Below are 27007 nucleotides of genomic sequence, written 5' to 3' on the forward strand. Positions count from 1 at the left end.
AGAGAGAGAGAGAGAGAGAGAGAGAGAGAGAGAGAAAGAGAGAGAGAGAGAAATAGAAATATGGTATGAAAAAAAATAAGAAAAGAGGGAAAGAACTGGAGTAAAATGTGCTCTAATTATTACCAAGTATTTAATCAGGTTAATTAAACCGCTAAAACACATGAGCAAAGTCCACATTTTTTACAGGATTATTCTCTGTCTGCAGCAACTGCACAACAGCAGCAGCTCTGTGGGGCCCCAACATGGCCCTGATGTTTACCTCTACGACTTTATCACAATCAGGCAAATACGACATCAGAGAATTGACTGAATTCCCCCACTTTCCTCAACTGATTGATGGACTCTTGCATGCAGAAGAATATACAGATTCTACACATTTGCTCTACCTGCATGCATGTCCATATGCAGTATAAGGGGAGCTAATGGAGAAAAGTAAGCACAAGTTACTAACCAGTACGGAGTTCCAATGAAGGACTTCCTCTTGGCTAGAGTTGCTGTAATCTGGGCCGATACACCAAAGTCAGCTATGGAGAGAAAGAGGAGAGGAGAGAAAACGAGGGGAAGGGAATAAGAAGGAAGAAGGAAAATAATAGACCAAATGAAAAGGGAGAAAGAGAAGGAATGTGATGAGGGAGAAACACATTTTTAAAAATGAGAGAGTAGGAAAAAATGATTGTACGAAGGGGGTACAGGAGAGGGAAAGAGGAGAGAGAAGGAAACCAAGTCAGTATATGAGGCCATTCAGATTCAATCTTTTGAAGTAGAAGGTACTTGAACATGCTTTGCGTATTCCACTCACCGAGTTTAACATAGCCGTTGTCTGTCAGGAGGATGTTGGCTCCCTGTCAGAGACAAACACGTCACGCAAGGATCCGACACAAGATTTCACACCTCATGTCAATTTAAATTAACGTCAGAGGCGCATTCAGGAGTGCAAGTTTGTTGCAAAGTGGTTTGTCATTGATCACTGCAGCCTGCAGCTATGATTCGATAATCCCTTTCCCCAACACAAACACCATCAGCTTTGTCTCAACAATAGTTTGGCGATCCCTTTTCATTTTTTGAATCACAAAATGTATGTGCTCGTATTCTTTCCCTGAGTTTAATAAAAAAAGTATTATTCCACCTATCATTAATGATAATAAATGCAGAATTGCAGACACTTAATTTATGTGTTGCACAAAATAACAGAAACAGCAGTAAGATCTAAAGTTATCTAATACAACAACCCAGCAATAAATATTGCCACAGGAAAACTTGTGAAAAAGTGTTAATTCAATTGTGTGGCAATTTGTGAGGCTGTTGGCAATTGTACTGAATTACACCCTTCAAAACATTAGGTCACGATTAACAGGTGACTTGGAAAGGTTGTAATAATTTAAGGTTATTCTGACATGCGTATTCCATACATTTTTTTCTCCAAACTCACCTTAATGTCTCTGTGCATTTTGCCTTTATTGTGTAGGTAGTATAAACCCTGTAAACAGAATCACACAGCAGCTGGTGTTATTGCCACTTGCAGAAAAAAGGAAACAAGGCACTGAAAAACAGACTAGAGCTCCATTTTAATATGTCTGTAAAATTAGCTATTTAGACATTCCTCACCAGAAGCAACTGTTGGTTAAATGAAGATCAGATGTTTGGGAGATTGGCTCAATTTACCGTTGGCAGCACCAACATCTCAACGTGTCTCTGATAGATGACTGGCTCCAGTGTGCAATGCTAACACTTTGCGGTATTTCCTCTGTAGCTTTATGCAGCTGTGGTTCTTTGGGGAATCATTCTAGTTTGGTCTCAATATTTGTTTACTTCCAAGTTATGTTTCTATTTAAATTGATATCTTAATTTCAAAGGTCCCATGATATGGTGCTCTTTGGAAACGTTTGTATAGGCCTTAGTGGTCCCCTAATACTGTATCTGAAATCTCTTTTATATAGACCTGAGTGGTCCACTAATACTGTATCTGAAATCTCTTTTATATAAACCTTAGTGGTCCCCTAATACTGTATCTGAAATCACTTTTATATAGACCTGAGTGGTCCACTAATACTGTATCTGAAATCTCTTTTATATAGACCTTAGTGGTCCCCTAATACTGTATCTGAAATCTCTTTTATATAGACCTTAGTGGTCCCCTAATACTGTATCTGAAATCTCTTTTATATAAACCTTAGTGGTCCCTAATACTGTATCTGAAATCTCTTTTATATAGACCTTAGTGGTCCCCTTATACTGTATCTGAAATCTCTTTTATATAAACCTTAGTGGTCCCCTAATACTGTATCTGAAATCACTTTTATATAGACCTGAGTGGTCCACTAATACTGTATCTGAAATCTCTTTTATATAAACCTTAGTGGTCCCTAATACTGTATCTGAAATCTCTTTTATATAAACCTTAGTGGTCTCCTAATACTGTATCTGAAATCTCTTTTTTATATAAACCTTAGTGGTCCCTAATACTGTATCTGAAATCTCTTTTATATAGACCTTAGTGGTCCCTAATACTGTATCTGAAATCTCTTTTATATAGACCTTAGTGGTCCCCTAATTCAATATCTACAGTCTCTTTCCCCAAATCCCGCCTCCGTGCAGAATTACAGCAACTAGAGCAAGTCCCACAATGAGCTTTCCTTAGTATGTGCAGTTTCTGAGTCTGTAGATATATAGGAGGAGAGGGGGGGGGGCAAAATGGAGGCTGGGGATGTGGCTTTGACCCCCTGCCAATTTCTTGTTAGTAAGCCACGAATTCTCTCTGATGGGTGGGCCAAATTCTCTGGGGGGGCAAAGCAGAGAAAGGGGAGGTAACCTTTCACCTTATGACCTCATAACGGGGCAAGATTCCAGATTGGCCCATCTGAGCTTTCATTTTTTCAAAGGCAGAGAAGGATACCCAGGTCTCGGTTTATACCTATCACCATTTCTAGCCACTGGGGGACCGTAGGCAGGCTGGGGGAACTTATGTTAATGTTTAAAAAAAACTCATAAAGTGAAATTGTCATGCCATGGGACTTTTAAAATGTAGATCACAATTTGATCTTGGGACCACAAAACATAAAAAAAATCTTAAATAGATAAGGTAGTTTTATGACTTCATGAATGTACAACAAGCAGCCAACTCTCTTTCAGAGTCAATGCTAAAGTGTTAGCATGGAGCATTGGAGACAATCGGCAGTTGAGATCCTTAATGATTTTGGTGTCTATGTTCTCATTATTTTACAGAGAGAGAAATTTCAGAGAGAAGTTTCAGCTAAGCAGAGGACCAATGTCCCAACATGTGTGTCTTTGTTCATTCCCACTTTCCTGATCAAAAATATAACTGACATAAAATGCACTGTATACGCTACCTGCAGGGTCTCCCGAGACATGTAGGCTATCTGTGACTCTGACAAAGGCCCGGTTACTGGAGGAGTGAAACAAGGGAGAGACAGACAGAGAGAGAGCAGAAGAAAAGAACGATGGATATCACAGAGTGAGAAAAGGGTAAAACAGCAGTGTCAACATTAAAATGTTTGTTTGGGTGCATGTTGTTCTTACTGTGATAGATGTCCTGCAGAGAACCTCCTCCACAGTACTCCATACTGATCCATAACTTATCTCTCCTGCACACACACAGAGAACACAGTGTCAGTGAATCTACACACATACACACACACACAAAGAATTTCCCTTACACATCTGCCCTCCTTTTCTCACATACACCAGCTCATCTCACTTTTTCTTTTTCTAACACAAATTCACACAAGCACGCACGCGTGGGCTACGATGAAAGGCTGCAATGTCATGCACGTTGTACACCTGAAGCACACACACTTACCGGAGATAACTGCCAAAATAGGCTACAATATTGGAGTGTTTACAGTCCTTCATCATTATAATCTCTTGCTGGACAACAGCAAAGTCCTCACCTGAAATGAAATGGGGAAACACACAAACACACACATTATATGGCTATATTATTTGCAACAGCAGTGAAAAGGAGTCTGATGAAGAAAAAAGGCTAAAGGAAAGAGATGACAAGAGGAATGGAGAGAGAAAAAGAAGAAGAAATTGAGAAAAGTGTATATAGGGATGAGGATGAAGATTAATCAGCAAAAATGGAGATAAAGGAAATATAAAGAAAGATGAGATAACTCACCCGGTTCCAGTTTAATGACTTTGATAGCAGCCAGCTCTCCTGTGTTTACATTACGGGCCTAAAGAAGGGACAGAGAGAAAGTGGGTCATTGAATTACAAAAGCCAGGTTTTTCCAAACATAATGTTTATGAAATCAGAAAATCCGGGAAAAGGTGAGCCCGGCTTAATTCGGCAACGTGCACGCATGTATTCGTACTTTGTTAGTATTTGTTTTGACGACAGTCATGGAAGATAAAATCATTGCAGCTGTGATAACATTTTACAGAATTTTAAGCTCCTGTCCACTTCATCACTTCAAACTCATGGATCCTTTAGTCAAACTAGCCTTCCTTTCACCAACATCCTCCACCGATGCAGCCCCTAGCGGTAGAAGTCATAAAGCTATGATAGAGACATGTGCATGCGAGAAACAGCAGGCATGATGGGCAAGTGTAACTAATACTATAAAGACATTCCAGGACAGCTAAATCCCATTTAGAACTGTTGCACAATTACCTTTAATCCATTTTTCAGACACACAATGCCTCATCCTTTATCATATCAACAGGTGCACTTTGGATGCTTGCTATTAAATGCAGAACTTCTGTATCATAAAAAGCTATTCAGGAATTTTCATTGAACTCATATAATTTACACAACTGAGATATTATCAGTGATCCAATTTTGGTCCTGATGCAAAATTACGTGACTTACGCAAATTCTCAGAAAACTTATCATTCAATGTGTCATGTTGCAGACAGTTTAGCGAATTCAAAACACCAGAATTCATGCATAGCACATTCACTCCTCAGTCAACACACACACACACACACACACACACACACACACACACACACACACACACACACACACACACACACACACACACACACACACACAAATGTATGGACTACAACAGGAAATCAAGACAATTTTTCCTCTATTCCTGAAACTCAGGAGGGGTTTTGCAGGATGCTGAGGCTGATTTTCTATAAATAGTCAGCTGTGTTTACATTTTCATAGCAGAGCTGTTAAGGCAGTAAAATATTCATGAATAAAAGATGGTCTTTCAGAGAAGACAGAAATTGCTTCTCTCAGGCCAAGTATGTGCAAGTATGACTACGTGACACTGTATGTATGTGTGTGTGTGTGTGTATGTGGTGAGTGAGTGAGACAGAGAAAGAGACGTTTTAAGGTAACAGATAAAACCACAAGTTTCAACATGAGAGCCAAAACAAGAGCTTTAATATCACCAACATCTTGGGAGTAATGTGTCACGTCTCAAACCCTTCTAGTCTCAACGCAGAGAAACAAGAAACACTCCAAAAAACACCCCTACCTACCCGGATCTTAACTGCAGCCTCACTTGCATATGTATACAACATTAGTGAGAACAATTTTTACATTTTTTTGACATTTTACATTCTGCTGTGTTCACTTTATTAGGACAATATCAATGACAAACCCTACCCAGTATCAATGACTATGTAACTACAGGGAAACGGTCCAAATGATGCCTGAGGCTTGCACAGTAATAGCGTTACTGAAGGCTAGCTCTTGTCTCGCGCTGAAGTCCCGGTTTCTGCAAGCGATATGGTCATAACCACTACAGTGCATATTTTATATTTTTGAGGGGGAAATAAACTTCCAAGTTTTTGTTGCGAAGGAATGACCTTCGTGATCGACTCTTTAGTACTTTTGGTGAAGCGACAGATGGAAAAAGAGGCAGGTGAAAGTACAAACTTTAAATTTAAAGGGTTTCTTCAGATTATCTGAGTTGTAAAACGCATCTTGTTGTCACGTAGGTGCCCTGTTCATGTTGCACAGACATTTTAATTGCATTTTGTGTCTGTTTAGAGGCACAAAGGCACTCTTTAGAACACGCCCCCAAAACTGCCATTTTAGCTTACCTGGGAGCTACGAGCATTAGCCGTAGCAACTCCAGTTTTGCTAGTACGAATTTTGGTTGTTTTTTTCCTGTCGACAGTGCTCAGTGAAATCTAACCTCGGGGTGCATTCAAAGTTATTGTAAACTACCCTTTTCTCACCTGTTTTCTTTTTCTTTCTTGTAACAGCAATTTATTGGTGAAAGAAGTAATTATTGTTAAAAAAATGATTGTTATTACATTTCTAATGACATGCATGTCAATCTCTCCTGGTTGAAAGTTGAGGAGAGACTATGAGCATCACTCCTGGTCTTGTTATAGTTCCTAGATCCCAAACAAAATCAATGCAACGTATCGGTGCATGGAACTCACCTCCGGCTGAGATTGCTTAAGCACACAATAAACCAAGCTTTAAAATACAAGTAAGGGCCCTAAGCCTGTATCAACATATGTAACTACTTTTCTAATATGTACCTATTGGAATATTTATCTACATGTCTACAAAGATGTTGTAAAATTGAACTTTTCATATATTCATCTTATATACATTTAGTGTAATATTCATTGTATAAATATTAATTGTATAAGTATATTAGAGTATATGAGAAGAATATGTATAGTTATATTTGTTAGATAGAATAATGCAAGTTTTAATGCTCATAATGTTGACTCATGTGGCTGTTTTAAAACATCTACAACATCTGTTGTAATGTTTTATGTTTTGTGTGGAAAAGTCCCTGATGTTCTGCATCAGCTAATGGGGGTCCTAACACAATCAAATCAAAATTATCATTTAAATTCCCTTTTTTTTCTGCTGATCCAAAAATTGATCGTATCCATGACTCAAAACAGTGATCTGATCTGTAAGTTTTGGGAAATTATATTGCACGCCAGTATCTTATTGTTCCATTATTAAAATGTGTGGTATAGTGACATAATCAATGGATTGTTCTAAATATAGGCAGTTTAAAACTTGGCAACTGTATTGTCTATTTCGGCAACCAAAAGCTGATGCCTGGTTGGCAAGCTGGCAACCACTTTCAAAAGTTAGCCTTGAGCTCCGTGTAATACAAAATAAATTACAGAAAAATACTTAAATTTCCTGCATTATAGAAGGAAAAAGTTGAGCTATAATTCAAGGAAAACTTGCAGCATTGGCTTGATCAATGCCCCTTTCCTATTATAGTATCAACATGAGAGAGTTTGACAAACTATGTCAATTTCCATTTAGGTTTTCTTTGATACAGTGATTCATAATATGCAATTGGTACTGCTTAGTCAGCAGGAGCAGTGATAGCCACCATGGCTTAAGGGGGGAAAAAAAGGCACCAACAGACACTCAAATTTCACCAACAAGGCAGCGGAGTACTGCCCACACGAGAGGACTGCAGAAAAACAATAGCGCTGAGAGGACAAAATAAAACAAAGAACTCAAGGACAACCACAGGAAAACAACTGTACTACCAAAATTAACCTGTGATATTAAAGAAAATCACAGATTTTGTTTTGTTTAGTCTAACCGGGAGGCAAAGATTTAATTTGGAAAGATAAAATGAAGAAATACATGAGGAATTACAAGTGACCTACCCACACCCAAATAAAGCTGTGGCGGGAGGGATGAGATACAAAGAGACGCAAACAGAAAAGAAGTTGAGTGGAGAGCAGAGACAGTGTGTCTTCAGTCAGCAGACAGACCAGAGATGACTCATAGCGCTCAGTGCCACTGTTGGCCTGACTCGACTGGCTGGCTGTAACCGAGAGGTTTTAGGTTTGATCACCAACTAACTAACTAGCAAAAAAAAAAAATGGCACACTGCGCTCATCTGTGCTAATCAGAAACAACTACTACAAAACATTCTCGCAAACATTCATGCTTGATCAAACTCAACCTCTGTGCCAATCAGTGAGATTCCTAAAATGTTCCAGCCCATCAAATCCAGTTAGTGTTCTTGTACAAATAAATGGGCTTTTCAGTGTAATATTGAAAATGCCGCAACACAATCCCAAGTACAATCCCATCACTGCCTGACATTTCAGAAAAATCCATTCAGATGACTGAACAAGCAATGATCTAAAACATTTTGTTTTTGTAAGGATTATTCTTCTGCGACGTTAGTCGCATTTTTGAGGGGCTTGGAAAACGTACAAAAGTTTGCACACATGTCAGACCTGGCAAAAACTACAAAGATTAAAACAATTACACATATCCACCACTACGTGGCGCTATAGCAGACGTGTTTGACCGTATGACCGCACATCTCACATTCAAAAACCATATATCTTATGTAGTCCCTGGATTCAACTGAATCTCTTGATATATGTCACGAAACTTGGCAAATAGCATCTCCAGACCGACTTCACAAAAAAGTTTCAAAAGAATTTTAACCTGTAAGCGGGCTCCATAGCGCCCCCTAAAGCGTGGAAGTCCTTAACTCAAATGCAGTTGCTTCGATCTTCATCAGATTTAATACACATATTGCTCTAATCATGGCAGACATATTTCCTATTTACCATCGTCAGCGCTGCCCAGCCGGAAGGCGGCAATTTTTTAAATGCATTTTTCATGTGTTTTACATTGTTTCAAACATCTCCTAGGCCGTGATTTCAATCTTCTTGAATCTTTGCAGGTAGTATCTTTGGACCCTCACGACGAAACATTATCCAAAGAATTTTGACAGCCCTATTTCATAACTTGTGGTACGATTTAGGTAGACTCTTGGTAGAGGCCCTTTATGACTCGTTTCTTGTATACTATAGTCTGAAGTATCATTGAACTAAGCAGAGTTCCCTTTTCATTGCTGACGACGGCCGTGTCCGAGCGCCGCACAAATGCACGGCCGCAAAGAGTAGCGTCCGCTAGTACCCCGACGTGCAAGAGGCGAGGGCCCACTCATCGCTATCTGCAGCTTTATTTTGTTCTTATTTTTGTCTAAAAGAGTTGATTTGTTCAAGCCGATTGAGGTTAAACATGGACACTGATGAATGCAAATTGAATTTCTATTATGAATAATGAAAATTAGGAGGGGGAAGAACTCAAAAAGTTCTCAACTTCTTCCTACCCCTTTTAAAACAGGATTATTTGAGTTGCTTATTTGTTGCAGAGGATCTTGTTTGTTTCAAGAATTATTCATTATTAGCATACGTTTTGTATTGTATTTCATGTTCAATAAATTGACAAAAGAAATGATTTAACAAAAACTGTTTAGGTTTAATACCCTGCACCACATTGGACATTTGACCTAATAAGAATTAAAGAATCACAAAAGGGACCAGCAAATGAAGAAATTTACAGTTTCCCTCAAAGCAAGGCCATGTATTATATTGCCGGATTAGCAGTGGCCTTATGGGGGCTTCTACCCCATAACGCATTAATGAAGACAATTAGCTAACATCCATCATTCCATCATTAACACCTCCAGGCTGCATGTGTGTGTGTGTGTGTGTGTGTGTGTGTGTGTGTGTGTGTGTGTGTGTGTCATATCCTCAGCATATGGCCAGCTCAGTGGAGGATCAGTGTGGCTTTTCACTCTCTCCTCTCTGACCATGAAAAACAAACAAGAACTGCCTAAGCAATAGCAGCTCGCCATGCTAATCAGCACACTCAGCTCGAGATATAATCCCGCAACTTCTGTAAGAATATACAAGGGTGCACCATTCAATTTTATTCTAACTTTATTTCCTTTATCAATCAAGTCACAAAATCACCTTTTACTGGTTCCCAGTCAAGGCTAGAATTGATTTTAAGATTCTGCTCCTGGAATTTAAAGCGCTTAATGGCCCTTTAGTTCAGTATTTAAGAGCCATGCTCGTTAGATATAAACCAGCAAGAACCTTCAGATCCATCCCTCGCTTTAACTCGAGAGCAGTGGAGGCTGCTTTCTGCGTCTACGCCCCAATGATATGGAGCACCCTGCCAGTGGAACTGAGAGAGGCTTCCACACTGAACACTTTAAAAAAAAGGCTGGGAATAACTGAGTTTGTTGCTGTTCAATGTCAATTTTCTAGTTTGTGTGCATGTTTACATTGTGTGTGTGTGTGTGTGTGTGTGTGTGTGTGTGTGTGTGTGTGTGTGTCTATCTATATATATATATATATATATATATATATATATATATATATATATATAGACACACACACACACACACACACACAATGTGTCAATTGTATGTAATTCTTCAGACTTTTTTTAATTGGATTGTGCACTTGGCTTGTGGTTGGGTGTAAATTTCCGGCCCTGATTATACAGACGGTTAACTCTGTAGACATGAGTTAGTCTTTGTTGTGATACACCAATATGCAACTTTTCACTAAACTATGTACTTTTATATGTATAACATACAGTAGTTTGTACAGAGATGTATAAGAACTCCCTATGATAACCTACAAAAGCTGGCTTTCGGTAACAAAAACCAAGGGGAAAAACAGAAAAATATATAAATCTACAAGACATTTTAAAAAGCCCACTGGTGGTAGGGCTGCACAATATATCTTTTTTTTAGTTGGCATGGCAATATCAACTGGCACAATAAACATATCGTGAGAGGTTGCGACATATCCCGAAAGACACGTGAACATTTTTTGTGTTAGTTGTCAGAAAATAACAACAGGAAACTGCACTTTAATTCTAATAAATCATTAGTGGTGCCTTTTGTATTTCAATTCAAATGTTCAATTTGCTCAATTAAAAGAATGTTGGAAATGATTTCCTTTTAACTGTTCATAATTCAACAAGCCTTATGTATTTTATCACAATACCGAAAGCAGAAAGACAGAACTGAGTACACTTTAATATCTGCTTATTTATTGCCAGTATTATTGTTAATGCTATGTCCAAGAACATTATCACATATTTTTCTCATATCGTGCAGCCCTAATTGGTGGCCCTCTCATCCAGACGTCCTCCTCTCCTCTCCTCTCACGGTCTCATGCGTTATTCAGGACAACTTGGAAAACTTGCCTGCTAAACTTTCCATTCAGATAACAATCTCACGCTCACTTACCATAATCATCATTTGAACCCTTATTTAAATGGACAAACTCACCGTTTTCTTTTTTCATTTCTGACACTCGCACACACATGCAGGAGCAGCCCGAGCCTTCTGCTGAGAGCCCCCGAGCAGCTCCATTACAGAGAGGGAGGGTGTTATGGCCTGGGGCAATAACTTCTGCAGTAGTTGTTCATTCACTCCCTCTGACAAGATCTCGCAAAAAGATTTGCAATTTCAAACAGGTGTCCACCTAAACACAACCATGCTTCTCTGGGCTTTAGGATAACCAACGTACCAGGCCGTGCGGCAACTGCCCTTGCTTGTTTGATTGCTTATTGGCATTAAATAGTGACATGTATTTCCAACAGTCACATTTCAACTGTTGTGTACTTCAGATCAAATCTTATCACATCATCTGTTGGTTAAAACATGTAATGCTCATAAGTACCTTTCAAAATACATTGACACCAGACTAAAGACAAAACCCTTTTTCTTAGTTTCCATCATTTTTGAAACATTTTGAAATAGATTTTTCCACAAGGCTTCATCTTAAGCAACCTGCACTATACACGATCAGCTAAATGAGCTCACCGTCCAGGTCTCCTATTCAAAGTAGAGCTTCTCCTTTTTTTAACGCCCATCATTTATTATTCCATCCTAGGAACCAAGGTGTCAACATTTGGTGGCTATCACCTGCATGCAAAATACCGCCCTTAATTATTATACATTGAGTTCAAGTCATGTTTCTTTAGTAATCATTTGTATGGTAAAACTGGTAAAGGCACAACTGTGCAGCTTGTTTTCCCAGAAAGCTTAGTCTTACCAGCTAAACCATTTCCAACACATGGCCCCAGGAGGGGAACAGGTGAGGCGAAACGCAGTAAAGCGTTTGAAATTAGCACACCTGTCTTTCAACAAAATAACCACCCACTCAAGCAAAACACCCATTAATGTGTACACACACACACACAAACACACACAAACAGACACACACACACACACACACACAGAAGATTCATTATTTAATTTCAGCATTTATATTGAAATCCTTCTTTATAAAGCAAGTGATAAGCTCTACCACTAGCATTAATTGGCATTAGTACACAATCCAACTCAGCTGGGCTGAGAGGAAATCACTAAAGAGGAGCTGTGCTGCAAACTAGTGAAATCAATCCTGCTAGCGCTATTGTCCAATGCAGTTTATTTATGAATTTATTTCATTTATGTAGTAGTTTTAAAACAACTTCAACTCACTCTACTTTTTTTCAAATACTTATGTCACAAGAACATTCTTGAAACAATGTTGCGATTAGTGTTTCAAAACCAACAAATCTATAGTTCTACCAAAGTTACAGGTTTAAGGAGACAAAGGGGACGGATTCCGCCTAAGCAGTAATGGTGTTCACATTTGGTGCCAGCCTGTCAAGTCACATACCACAAACTTCACACACGCCTACTACACTGACCCACCCAAACAGTGTTTGTATGAATGCATGTGCAGTGTGTCTAGTAGTTTCAGAGGTGTCAGAGAAAAACTCTGCACTCTAGCAACAATAGTCATACATTTACGTTCTTGCCGCCTTTGATTATTCAAGTGAATGTTTCCTCAGAGGCATTCAGCTGGTATTAAACAATTATTTAGTCCAAGCCATATTTGATCATATACATGAGCACTCGCAACTCCAGCACATGAGCACACAATCTCAAAATAGAATTCGACACTTTTGCTAACATGGTGCCAAGATTTTCAACCTGTTTTCAACCTACAGCAGAGCTGTACCTCTGGCAGAGGTATGACCAACAAGGTGCTTAAAACAAGCCTCAAACACTTAATCCCTAGAGATGAGGCAGCTGCTTTATGTTTACCTGTAGTTTGTCATGGTAATGCAAAATATGTCATACCAAATCCATGTTAAATACAGGCCTTTATTACCATCTTAAATGCCCCTCCCCCCAAATCTTTAAATGAATCATGCACAAGTTAAAGGAGCTAATGGGATTACATTTCACTGGATTGTACCTTGATTGATTAATTAAAATATGGCCTTGTTGATAGATTCGATGAGTCAGACCCAAATGACTGACAGCAGCAGCTCTACTCTAAAGAGAGCAAAACCTGCTGAGGGGATGTTTTCCAGTTCCAGTTTGTTTGCAGGGGACATCCCACAGACTACTTCACCTGTCACATCCTAATTTATAGGGGTGGGTGTCTTGCCACTACAGCGTGTCATTAACTACAGTGCAACTATGCTAGTTATCAGTATGTCACTGCACCGGTGGCACAGATACAAATTCCTGCACGGTACTTGGCAAACAGAAAACAGAGTCGCAAAATTTTGATCTGAGGCCAAAGACGATCTCAGGAATCTTGCTTTGCTTCAGAGCTATTGTGAATGCAGGCTGAGGTCTGTATATGCACCTCAGTGAGCAAACAACTGGAGGAACAGTGACAAAAACAGGATGGTTCTGGGCCAGCAGTTGTTTAATTGTGACTCTAAAGCCATATGTCATCTGGTTTTGATTGTGGGTTGGGCTGCAGGCCGCTGGACTAGTGTGAAACAATAGGACACAAACACAAACACACACACACACACACACACACACACAGGAAGTGAAGATTCCTGCATTCCTGGACCTTGGCTACCCAGCTGTGGCACACACACCACACTGGCCAGAGGAAATCGTTAGTCACCACATGTATCACTGTTGAGTAGATCAATCTTGTGTTAAATGTATTAGAGGTGTGAATGCATGCACAGAAGCCTTGTAAAATGTTTTGCTTTAATGGACTAGGGATGGGGACATTCTTGTTTTTAATGAGATTTGAATAGGAAATGATTTCCCAAATTGCCAAACTTACTATTCTATCATTTTTTTTTATTGATAACATGCCCCAAATAACCATGCCAGCTTTAGGATAATATTAAAATTATGAGCAGGCATAAACACATGCTGTTGGTGGCATTGCTTGCCCCTTACGTGTGAGTCCAAAAATACCCAGGTGTCTGGCATGTTTCTAGAGTAAACACTGCGACTGAAATTGATTTGTCATTAACTGTTCTCTGTCCCCACTGAAGGCCGTTGTCTGCCTCTACTTCCTCAATCCACTGTCACCCTGAGAAAACAAGTCAGTCATCCTATTTAAATGTTGACAAAGGGACCAGATCTCGTGCTTTGGTAAATACTTGGCCTGTGCCCCTCCTGCCACAATTTAATGTAAAGTGTAAAGTCACCTGAGTAAGGTCTGTGCGACCGAAACATCGTGAAATAAAGTATTTGCAAGGACGTGTGCTGGACTTCTTTAACAAATATTGTTATACAAATATAAATAAAGAAATAAAGAAATATAAGGAGTGTGGATATTTACATAGTATATTATGATACAGTATTTACATAAATAACATAATTAAGGTGTTGCAATGGTGAAAAGTAATAATGGTGAAAAGTAATAATAATAATAATAATAATAATAGTAGCAGTTGAGTATTGCACACATTACAAGCCAGTGTTAATGCACAATACAGATAATATTGTCCAGTTTCAAAAGAAGAGCTTCTCGTCTGCACAGTGACAAATCAGTACAATTAGTAGGCCTAGACATTTAATATCAGTAAGCAAAAATGGGCCATCGACGTCAGGTATTTTTCTTTGGGTTTTCAAGCATCACACACCAGTCAGATTGATACACATGCAGTGTGTAGTTTACTGGCATCACGGGACAGGAATTCTCTGTGTGGACGTTTAAATGACTCAAACTTAGGGCTGGGTATCAAATTCAATACTTTTATGGCACCGACCAAATTGCCTCTAAAGTGTTGAGTATCGAAAAATGCCTTGTCATTCAATACTCAATTTTAATACCTAAGGATTAGATCTCAACAGAGGCAGTGAGCCAATAAGCACGCAGCATGCTTCTACCGAGATCTACTACCGCTGGTGATTGGCTGTCTAACGTCACACATCGTAGAGGCAGGAAGGAAAAACTACATCATGCACAGAGACGGGCCTCACGTAGAAAGATTTGTGCTGTAATGTTATAATTTATTTTTGTTTTAGAAGATTGGTATTAAAAAAAATAAAAAAACAGCATCATAGTCACGATATTAGTATCGAAATGTATTCAACAATACCCAGCCATACTCAAATTGCTCTTTCCTGTGGTGTTTTAAGCAGCAGACGTGAGAAGCAGCCTAATGCAGCTTTGAAAATTGGAAATTCACTCAGTGCTGTCACCTCCAATACGAGCGCAGTAGGGTGGCGTTCCTCCAATATCGACACCAAGCTACTGATTTGTGTTTAGGAGTAGTAGGTCTAAATCACACGTGAACATGTCTAGTTGGTGTTATGTACACAGGACTATGATGAAAGGTCAAACTGGTCTTACAAAGTAGGAATCACTCTTGGATTGTAAGTACAATGATAATCAATACACTGTGAAACATGTATATTGTGAAGCCCTACATGCTGTATTTTCTTCTCTTGTTTTTACTAGACAGCCTCAGGGGGTCTGTAGAAGTCAACCTTACCTCGCCCTGCCTAAAGGAGCCTCTAAAGAATTTCATTAGTCTAATAGACAATGAGGCTACAAACAGAAGAGAAAACAAGCTAGCTAGAGTTCACACTTTGTTTCCTGCTCACACATTCCTATCCAAGCCACAGATTTCACAGAGAGGTAGGACCAAATATAGGCGTCAATGAGGTTTACCAAGTGGCCTGGTGCTTAGATGGACATCCTTTAATCCAGAGGTTTTATGTTTGAGCGCCCAAGTGTCCATCAACAAAACCCCTGTTGTTACAAAGAACTACATCACGTAGCATCTTTACATTCAAAATGACTGGCAACTGTTAATGTCTCGTCTTTAACATAAATTTGTATTCCTGTAATTACCAGAAATAGCCTAGAGGTTAACCAAACAGTATCGAGTCCTGTTACAGGGTTTAATGAATCTTCAGTCTGCCAAAAGCCTCTCCCTCCCACAGCGGCGAAATGACATACCCCAATAAAGTGACCGCAGCTACAGCTACAAGCTAAGAGCTCGGATGTTTAACTGGCATAACCTGACTGATATTAGGGGGTGCAAAAACTTCAATTCACATTTGTATTGCGACCCATCCTCTAAATAATTTTTTGTAATGGTGTGTATACTATCACATGGGGAAAGTAACAACATTAACATACTGTGAATCTTTTATTTTTATAATTGAAAATGGATTTTGAATCGAGTTTTGAGATTTTCTGAATCGTGCAACTCTAACTGATATACTATTGAGAGCTGATGTCCAAACTTGGGTTGCACAATATTTACAAAATGTGATATTGGGATATCGATTTTACTTTCGATATTTTTAAAATTATGTAAAATAACAAACGTCACAGGAAAACGCATCAAAATAGATTCTCAACAAATTAAACAAGTTTTATTACAAAACAAAGTTTGTTTCAACTGACAGTCATGTCATGCCCGCTGTTAAAATATGCACACACGTGGTACGCACAATGGGGCTGCTCGATTTTGGAGACAAAAAATATGATCACGATTATTTCTGCAAATATTGAAATAACGATAATGAAACACAATTACTCGTTGAGATGTAGTAATTATTGAACTTTAAAAATAAAAAAAAACAGTGAAAAAAAGTTAAGTGAATCAACAGTCAAAAACGGTTGAAAATCATTCAGAACAAGAGAAAATAAGAGTTTCTTTGCTAAACTTACTGAGCAAATTAATTGATTTTCCTTGATTTTGTGATCATTGGGAGCCAAAATCATAATCACGATAACATTTCGACAAATTTCACAGCTCTAACGCTCCATAGGGCTTGTCACCTAGTGGACCCATGCGCTGCCGTGCACTAACATGTGCAAGTGGCACAGTAACTGGCCGATGAATCATTATAGGATCATTATAGCGTTTCTATTCAAACACAACTAAGCCACACAGCCAACGGACGGGACGCAGCGCTACGCAAAATATTGCATACTTAATGCGACACTTTCAATATAATATTGCGATAATGATATTGAGCCGATATATCTTGCATCCCTAGGTATAACATTGCGCAAAGTGATATTGAAATAACAATATAAAGTTGATATATTTGGCACCCCTAGCCCAAACCCATTAGGGATGAGGCTTCAATAAGATCCCAATACTTGTTCTAATAGACTACTCTGGCTGAAACTGATTTGATAGGAATACAGTATCCTACAAGGATTGTCCTTATGTATATGGTGACCAGCTGTGGATTTAGAGCAACCCCATCTTGCATGGATTGCATTTATTTTTATGTCCTGCAGCATAACATAACCGTTTTCTGTGATATTATTAATTTTCCATGACCTGTAGCAGCCTTGCTGTGTTTCTACGTTGTATTCCACTAAGTTGTGTTATATGATTAAACAACTGGAATTGGAATTTTATGTATAATAAAAATGGTGATCCCCCAAATGACTGTGGTGGAGTTAAGTTGTACTTAGGGAACTGCCTTCTCTTGTGTTATAACTGTACCAAGCAGAGAGGACATTGTGAATTTCCCCTTGTGGAATAAATAAAGACAAGTCGTCTTGTTTTTCTCTTTAGGATAGAGTCAGTCTGCTACCAGCACAGGGCCTTGGTAAAGTGTATCACCACAGATAACAGCTTAACGCCACATAAAGTCTACATAGAAATCAACGTCCCACTTCCTTAATAATGGAAACTTGTTGTTACTGGTGTTAAAACGCGAATAGTAACAACACGGAGTGATGAAATTATGGATGTTGTTGTAGCTTGTTCAGCCCAGAGCGCTTTAGCCAAACTGGATTTCCAGACAGGCAGCTGTCAAGCCTCTATCAGAGCAAAACAGAGACACGTTCGACTAATTCAGCAACTACTCTGCAATATTACAATTAACCTAATGGTGAACCTACAAAGTTACCCCTGCTTCAGTTTGTTTTACCGCATAGGTAACAAACCATTCCTTGTTGTCATTTTCTCACGATGTTTCCACGACGTTAGCTTATTGATGCTATGTACTGCGTCCGTTCTCGGACAGCTAACGGCTAAGGTATTTTATCGGACACATCTAAATCAATCGTTATTTAATTTAAATGGTAGTTATTCACCGCCATTTTGTAGACAATGGCCACAGTCTACGGCGAGTAAACACACAAGTCGCCATGGCTTTGTGTAACACTTGTATAACATAAGAGTACAAAGTGAATATGGCTGCATTCATGTGGTGTCGGAATAATCGAAAATGAGCTACAGACTGGGAAAATCCACGTGAATGACGAGCCAAGTTGGAATGAAAACTAAGAAAGTGGGCGAAACTGTTGCTACGACTTTCCAAGTTGGCGTCCTAATACGCAGTTACATGGCATACTAAAGTAAATATTGGGTTAATGATTAGAAACGTTTTATAAATACACGAATTGCAATTCATTTTTTAAAATCCAAATAGGACCTAATATTAGTTTGTACGAGTTAGTCCCTGCCCACTGTAGAGTTAGCTAGCTAGATGTGAGTGTTTTTTACAGGTGCAGCAAAACATCTGGGACAAAATCACTAATATAAAGCTTCAATGCGGTAACAAATGTTGTTGAAACGCTGTGATCACTAAAATACGACAAAATCTTTGTAGACACCATGTTTTCCCACATTACGAGTTCGAGTCACCCAAATGCCACCCTAACTCGGGAAGTTTGACCATCCGAGCAGCACCTGAATGCATCGTTGAATTTCTGCTCGACGAAATCAGATTTAACGCAAAGTATGCGCCCGAGCTAGGGCTGTCGGTTTACAGTTAACGCTACATAGGGTTATTTACGATTAGCTACTCGGCAACCGAGAATCGTAGCTACTAATTGGCATTATTAAACGTTAACCCTGATGTACGTAATGTTGCCAATAGTTGGGGAGAAAGGCCAAAACAAAAACAGTCATAAAATATCATCTCTGCTATGTGTCCGACAACGGAATTAGGTACACGACTAGCTAAAAGACTAAATACTGCATCAGTAAACATCAACACGAAATAAGACAAGTATTTCAGAAACGAGCTAATGACTGCTACATGTTTTGTTTTCTACTGTACGACAACACTGGAGGGCTACAAAGGAAAGCTATACGTTGCATGTCTAACCACTGTGTCCGATAATGGACCTCTGTGGCTGCTTCGCTCACTGCAGTTGTACCTTGTACACATCTCCGTAGGTGCCGCTTCCTATCCGCTGGATCAGCTCGAAATCCTCCTGCGGATTCCGCCGGGACAAGTCGACACTGGAGTTCATCATTTCCAATGCCGATTACGGCGCCGATCGCGGACGTTTGACGAACTCCGACAATGTATGAAAACAGATATTTTAAGAAAAACATACGGCGTCAGAAAATCCCAGCCCGAACCCACTGTAGCTCCAACATGGCTTCCAATGCGCATTGAGCATGCGCAATGGACATCATGGCGTACACTCTCCATGAGTCTGACCATGGATGTGTTAGAGTCCGACCAGGGAAATGGAGCTGTTAAATTTAAAATTACATTTGGTTTCAAGAGATACGTGTGGTGATAAAACTATAGTTATTACTACTACGCTTAATAGAGCTAACTTTATTAATTTAGTTGTGCAGTTTAAAATTAAAAAGGTCAGAAACTCACCTTACACCTTATTTGAACCCAAACCTATCTATTGAAATCGAACAATGATGTTGAAGCCACATTTTCAAATATGTACAGGCAATACATATACAGGAAATGTACATCCCAGGGGAAATGAATGAAAACACTAAGCCCTGTGTGGCCTTGTCTGGTCCTTGTATAAAACTGGGCTAAGCAGGGCTAAACAGCACAGATGGCAGCATTGTGATTCAGCGGATGGGGTCTGCATTACAGGCAGAACAAAAGTTTGGTTGTCACTTCAGTCATCTTACAAGATAAGCCTAGTGATATTTCATATTGCTGGTCAATAAATGACCCAATTCAACAATGAATTGACCATAACAAGTGTTGTCGGTGTAGCAAGAGACTGGTATAACTTTTTCTTTTATCCAATTTGACCTCCAAAAAAGATCAAAAACACACTGTACATGCACTGGGTGACATGTTGCTTCTTCAGCATGAACATGGGCATTCACGGCTCTGGTGTCGTTTATACTCTCAAGAGCATTAAACATACAGTATATCAGTTAGAATACACACTATTTACTCCTAACATTTGCTAAATACTACAGTGCCAAGCTGTTTGAAGGTTATTAACGCTATACATTTGCATATTTAGTAGGAACCAAAGGGTTTAGGGCTGAGTGTCACTGAAAAGGTGGGGAGTTAGCACAATCATGAGAGACAAACTGGAACATTGTTGGTTTTGGTCTTTTAATTCTTGAATTTACTTAAAAACAGAATAGCTCCATAGGAGTAATAGTTTAAAAAAACACAAATCAAAACATTTGCCACAAGTCATGTTCTTTCAAATGCAGTTACCATGATTTGAATTTAAATTAAATGCAGGATGGGAAAATGGATAGATTTATCCCTGGAATGGTAACATTTCAAATCCACAGCTCACACAACTCAAAATTCAACAGTGTTTTAAAAATATGTGTATATTCTTCATATGTATTGCAATTGCAGTAGTTTTAGTCCTAATAATGTGTGGCATTTCAACAAAACTATTTATTTTTCATGACAAATAATAAAAAGAAGGTAAATTACTTAGAAATGTAACTTCCAACAACAAAATCAAGCTTCAGTCTTGACATATTTATGGATAAGTCCATCTATTGCACCTAAGCTGACTCTAAGAGTTGCCTGGTGCTTCAGGGTGGAGAGGGAGGGAGGCAGACAGTGCTGTAGCACAGACTGAGGGTCTGTTTTCTGGGTAGGTGGCGATTTGACCCTCTGGAGAATCTGGAATGCCTGCTGCTTTGAGCAAGATGGAGAAAGAGATGGGCAGTCTCGTATCCCAGTTTGTGGCTTTGTTTCCTGGTCAGACGTTGGTCCAGAGTCTTTCTGTTCCAGGAGTTTTTTCAGGAGACAAGATAACTGAGGACTGAGAAGGAGAACCAGGGTACCACCTATACAGAGGATTCTAAAAACACAAACATTAATTAAATGAACTATAGGTATTACTCTTTTCCTGTGGCAGACACTATTTTTCCAAGCTTATATCTTATTGAATTAATAAAAAAGAGCTTGTTTTACTTTTTAAAAAAAAGGACAAAATGTAAACGCACACACACAAAACCACTAGTAACATTATCTGATTCACTAAACAAGTCTAAAGGAAGCGATGGAAACAAACACAGAGGCACAAACCTCTCCATCTCAGTGAGGATGAGTGGCAGGTTGGCAGCCGTTGTTGTTTTGGTGCCAAACTTCCTGCCAAATGGCAGGTCACAGACTACAACATCTACACTTGCGCTGGGCAGAGGCAGCACTGCGCACACGCACACGCACACACACACACACACACACAGAAACACACACACACAGAGGACAGGGAGTCCAAGAGGTAATTTAATACATGGCAGCAGGGTTCACTCTCACCTCCCACTCACTTATTCCCATCCAAAACATGCCACTTTGGATTCCCAGATCATATTAAAAGCTAAATATAAGCAATTTCTAAAAGCTAGATATGGATTAAGTAAAATACATCACCTGGGATTAATGATAAAATGTATTTCAGCCCTTAATCACCATGTTTGTAACAGTGTGGCACATTGTCAATGCTTTTAAAGTGTTCACAATGTACACACAGTTTGAGCTATATTTGTGATCATGTCCTTTTAGTTTTTCTAAAAAGGCAAGTATTTTGTCTTTTACAAGAAAACAATGTATTAATAATGTACTTTTGACCTTTGACTATTTGACTGTTAACTTGTATACACAGCTGTACCATAAAACTTCTACCCAGAAATTAATTTTACTGAGACACTGGCTGTAGCTCTCTCTATAAAAATATCTAAAAAGGTATAATGACAAACATCTAACACTATTTCTATGATCTCTTTGTGCATGCTTCTTACTCATAGATGAAGCTTTCAGCAGGTGTATCCTGTTTCCCAGCACTGCAAACTCTACGTTCTCATTGGCCTTCTGCAGCTGTCCATCATCAATGTCCACGCCCAGAAAATGGGAAGCCTGGAGATCACATTGAGAGTGATAGATGGTATTATAGTAGGAGTGTAACATTTGCACTCCACAGTATATACTGTACTATTCTAAAAATCACACTGCGGTTTAAACTTTATACTTGTTTTAATATTTCCATTAAGACCTAATTTGTCAAACTAAAAGTAATCAATTAACAATATGTATTAAACCATATCAAAAAACAAAAAAAAGTGCACTAAATGTGACTAGGAAATATTACAATTAGACTGTATTATTGTTTTTTTATTATTACATTTTTAGGCAATACATAAGAAATAAACATCAGGTCAACAACTGGATAAATTGTGTAGCCATGTGTTCAATTAACAAAACATTTTTCAAATGTTTTTATATGTTTTGTCCAAATCCAAACCCTAAAATGTTAACTATTCTGACTTTTCTACACTTGACATATATACAGGAGCTCTGTCGATTTCTGTCCTGACCTTATGTTCCTGTGCTGCTTCTATTAAGATGGTTCCCACCCCACACATTGGGTCGACAACACAGAAGCCTGCCTGGGAAACGGGAGATAACATACAGTACATACAGTTGGTCAGACACATACAGTGAGTGAAGAGCAGTATTGCATCACAGTCCCACAGACAGTCATGTTATAGACAACAAACATTATGCTAAGCATTTGAAAATGAGGACAGCTCTACTGCAGCAGCTTGCCTGCCTTCCTTGCCTTTTTAGGGTATTGATAAAACAAACAAGAACTCTAAATGGCAAAAGATCTCTCTACAACAAAGACAAAAAGGCCCTTGCTCACACAATTTAATAAAGCCTTCTGATTTGCATATATGTGATAAAGTAGTTCCCTCATGGTTTTCAGAAGTCATACATATACAAACCATAAATAAAGAATACAGCAGAAGACACCCAGCACTATGGGGGTTAGTACCTGTATCTGAGCCAATGAGGCCATAGCCCAGGCTACGGTAGATCTCAGTCCTGTGGTTTTCATGTAGCTCCGGTGAGCCAGAGGTAGCCTGAAGGAAAGAGATGCGAGACCCATTACCTATGACTGCTTATCTAATTAACTAAAGATGCAAGATGCCCCAGAAGGTGTATAACCCACCACCATGCTGAGACTTTGATTTACAATAATGTTTGGGATTATCTGGGGACCATACAGCAGCACTTGCTGCTGATGAGTGACTTTTGATTCTGGATACCAAGTGAGGCGATTGGCCACAACACCAAGAAACCATAGAAACCACAACAATGGTACAAAGCAGTAAGGTATACAAATAATCGAAAGCTAAACTAAACTTTCAGCAGAGATTGCATGTTGTTATTACGGACCGGCTCTGTGTGATGGACAGTCATACGTAATAACCTAGTAATAACCTGGTTAGTGGGATCCCCAGCAGACAGTGGTCATCACTCAAATTAACATTTACCTGCAGGAGAAAAAAAATCAATCAACAACTAATTAGGTTTTATTTGAAAAGAAAGGCAAGAGAGCTGAGATTATCTGCCAACACCATTATCCAGAGAGGGAAAATATCACAGTAGGCCCACAAAGGCATTTGGAATATTATGAACTTTTGAACTAGCTAGGCACTAAATCGACACAAATAGGAAGATTTAAAATACAGTAAAGCAAAGTTTACCTCCAGCTGTGGATTCTTAAGGTCAATCTTCCAGCCTAGCAGTTTGCTCAGGCCCACTCCAATCACTCGGCTCACCTCCTATATTAGATTCAATATGCAAACACTCAATATTCCTCTGAACACAATATACAGCTATTTGTGTTTTATGCCTTTTATTACTTCTTAGCCTAAACATATAATACCAGTGACACTATTCTGACTTCGCTATGCTTTGTCATGTGCATTTCTTTAATTTCCACTACCTGTGTGTTAAAGTATCGTGACAGAGATCCAGTACATTTGCAGCTAATCCTAAAAGAGACCGGGTCAGGAGAAAAAGGCTCTGGTGTGATGCTGCTGGGTTGCAGTAGTGTCTTATCTCCTCCACCGGTAGTCTTCCCTTCACCACATGGAGGCAAACACAACAAGTCAGACAGGAAGCAACACAAAACAAAATCAGCGACAGAAATAAAAGGCCTTTTAAATGTACATTTTGAATTAAAATCTAATACAAAAATACTATTGTTTTATTACCAAACACATTTTTCTCAGAAAAGTCCTTTGCCATGTCATCCGTCTTCATGCCGCTTCTTTTCAGATTGTTGTCTTCTTCTGCGATGACACAAACTGATCCTCTGCTACAGAGATCTGTGTCTGGTATCATTGCTCTTTTTCCACTTTGTCCACAGCCATTAAACTCCATAACCTTCCTCTTCCCCTCTTCATCATCCTCTTTGTACTGCCTCTTTCTTTCCTTCTCAGGTGACCTCTGTTTCTCTGCATTTTTGCCGTCATTAGACTCTTTACCTTCTGAATCCCTCTTTCTCTTTTTCTCCAGTATCTGGGCTTCAGCTCCACAGGTTTCGCCCCTCAACGTTTGCCCTCTCTGACTTTTCTTTTCCTCATTGCGCTTCTCCTCTTCCTTTCCCCTCTGTTCTCCGATCCTGCTCCCCTCATCCCTCCTCATTGTCACTCCCAGGGCAGTGTTTGGTGGGTTGACCGTAGTCCTTCTGCCTTCCAGCTGCCCCTGCAGGTGGTTCCATGTCATTACAGCACTGGTCCAACGATTCTTCTCACCCAACACTCTGGACTGCAGCACAGAGGCTGCTTTTGCTATGAACATTACAGAGCACATGACACTAAGTTAATATAAGATTAAGACAACTGATTTTTATGGGGGTTTTGTTTCCATTTTGGGATTTCTTCTTTCAGTGGTGTGGATGGATCATTTTAAAGATACCGTTACAATTTCAGACTTTTTAACTTCTAAGGTGCACAATAACTGAAAGACAGGCATACATTTTAATATATATCAAGGTATTCCCCATGTTTTGTATTACATGTATGTGTGCATTCGACGTGTCAGGCTAGTACCTGGGTTGGTGTTAGCAGATAGCTGCACTGGCAAGTCTTGTTTCAAGAGGAGGAAGAGTCTCTCTGCCGACCTGAGCTCACTGACTGTGTTGATCCCCACGGAGGAGCTGAACAACACTTTACCTGGCATCTGACACACCTGCAAACACAACACAAGTTTTTAAAGGCTGCTAAACTCTCTGCTAGGGCTGGGCGACATGGAGAAAATCAAATATCACAATATTTTTGACCAAATACCTCAATATCGATACCGAACGATATTGTAGTGTTGACTCTTGGTGCTTTCACAAAATGTTTGCAGAATGAGATTTTTGATAGATAAACATCAGTAATTTGGACATAATGACTAAGTGAATAAAGGAAAGGTCTGGTAAGTTCAGAAAATGACATCACTTTAATGTAATGCAGCCTTTAAAACTAGGAAAAACACCACTTATGCCATATTATGATATTAAGATATCCAAAATCTAAGACAATATCTAGCCTCATACCACAATATCGATATAATACAGAGATATTGCCCAGCTCTACTCTCAGCACAATTCATTTTTTTATTATTAAAGTGACTATTTTTAAATTTTGAATGTTTCTGAAACTGTGTAATTTTTCATCTGGTGATTTTTTTTAATGCCTCATCTGCACGGGTCCAATTTTTCCCACAAAGTAACAAATTGATTTTCGGCAGGTAGACAGCTACTGAGCACGCAATCTGACAGGTCCCAGATTTCAGTGAACACTGGAAAAGGCTGTGTTATTGTATCCAGTCAGGCTTTAATTTTTATTTTAAAAGTTCTGCTGTGTGCAGGGCCATCACAAAAAAAGAAGGAAATTATTGAATAACTAAATGATAAAAGGGAAAGTGAAAGACGACAGGGGAAACCAACTCATCTCATTATTTACCATAACAAGCAGTGATGGAAGAACTCAGATCCTTAGCTATGGTAAAAGTAATATCACAGTGCAGAACTACTGTTTCAATATAAAGCCATGCATTTCAAATGTAAAGTATTAGGATCACAATATTTAAAAAAAATACTAATATTGCAGAATAGCCCATTTTAATTTATAATATAAGATTCAAAGATCATGATTACTGATGCATTAATAACCATAATATTGAAACTGGTAAAGGTGGGGCTAATATAGCCTATGTATGTTATTTTACATTTTGCAATACTGCTGGCGTGCTTGTGAATGTCCCTGGCCCCTGGGGACGAATAAAGTGTTTCTGATATAATTTTAATATCTTTTATTGTGAATCATATTTTATAATCTAAATAGTATATATAGTTATCAAATACATGAAGAAGAGTAAAAAGTATGTTTGCCTCTGAACTGCAGTGTAGCTATAGGCTATAATAGAACATTAAACAGTTCCCTTAAAAATGTAACGTTAATAATATTTGAGTAATGTTAATGTGTTAGCTACTTTCCACCACTGGTACCATGTTAGGTAAAGCTAATTCTAGACGTTCAGCCAACGTCTGACAAAATATTTCAAATGAGTTTAGGTTTAAAACACAGGTGACAAACCAAAAGGGCATCTTTGACACGTCTGTCTATCTATAAGATGTCTCAGACTAAAGTATGGCGAAGGGAGTTTTTTAACAGCCGTTGGAACTGTTGGTTTGTCTCTCTTTGCTCGAACTTACGTCTTCCGCTGCCAGCTTCACCTTCACCTCGTCGAGTAAGAAACGCTCCATTCCGTTGCCGGCGGTGCAGTAGTAGCGAACTAAAGTCGCCTCGGTTCTGGTGTCAGTCATTATGCTGAATAATGTGTTCACTGTCAACAAACGCTCATATCTGGTAGAAGTTTGCCATGCCGTCCAAACGTCGCCATATTTGTTGTTTGTTTACACCGGAAACGGAACTACGTCTTCAGACTGCAGCGATTAGTGCCTTGTCATA

The 27007-nt window shown here is 39.0% G+C and overlaps 2 protein-coding genes across 3 annotated transcripts in view; both read right to left on the bottom strand.

Moving 5' to 3' along the window:
• Nucleotides 1–19421, bottom strand: part of LOC117960528 (mitogen-activated protein kinase kinase kinase kinase 3-like) — a 49044-nt gene extending 29623 nt beyond the window's left edge. The window contains exons 1-8 of the mRNA XM_034898471.1: nucleotides 19168–19421; nucleotides 4139–4196; nucleotides 3818–3908; nucleotides 3538–3602; nucleotides 3348–3403; nucleotides 1430–1477; nucleotides 800–842; nucleotides 382–524 (exon numbers count right to left, since the gene is read on the bottom strand). Coding sequence (XP_034754362.1) covers nucleotides 382–524; nucleotides 800–842; nucleotides 1430–1477; nucleotides 3348–3403; nucleotides 3538–3602; nucleotides 3818–3908; nucleotides 4139–4196; nucleotides 19168–19266 — 603 coding nt within the window. The 5' untranslated portion in view covers nucleotides 19267–19421. The remainder of the gene's footprint in view (nucleotides 1–381; nucleotides 525–799; nucleotides 843–1429; nucleotides 1478–3347; nucleotides 3404–3537; nucleotides 3603–3817; nucleotides 3909–4138; nucleotides 4197–19167) is intronic.
• Nucleotides 19422–20651: 1230 nt separating this feature from the next.
• On the bottom strand, nucleotides 20652–26989 carry thumpd2 (THUMP domain containing 2). 2 transcript variants are annotated; one of them, XM_034898832.1, is made up of 11 exons: nucleotides 26752–26989; nucleotides 25100–25238; nucleotides 24264–24838; nucleotides 23989–24129; nucleotides 23747–23824; nucleotides 23481–23533; nucleotides 23032–23119; nucleotides 22571–22642; nucleotides 21998–22112; nucleotides 21285–21405; nucleotides 20652–21057 (listed from the first exon to the last, which is right to left on the bottom strand). In XM_034898832.1, exons 1-11 carry the CDS (start codon nucleotides 26860–26862, stop codon nucleotides 20709–20711), a joined length of 1842 nt encoding a protein of 613 aa, XP_034754723.1. In that variant the 5' UTR covers nucleotides 26863–26989; the 3' UTR covers nucleotides 20652–20708. The 2 variants fall into 2 exon arrangements, with proteins under 2 accessions (XP_034754723.1, XP_034754722.1); XM_034898831.1 differs by having other exon boundaries at nucleotides 23989–24132.
• Between the last annotated feature and the right edge of the window lie 18 nt (nucleotides 26990–27007).

This window comes from Etheostoma cragini, chromosome 17 (assembly GCF_013103735.1).
Source record: "Etheostoma cragini isolate CJK2018 chromosome 17, CSU_Ecrag_1.0, whole genome shotgun sequence".
Classification (NCBI taxonomy): domain Eukaryota; kingdom Metazoa; phylum Chordata; class Actinopteri; order Perciformes; family Percidae; genus Etheostoma; species Etheostoma cragini.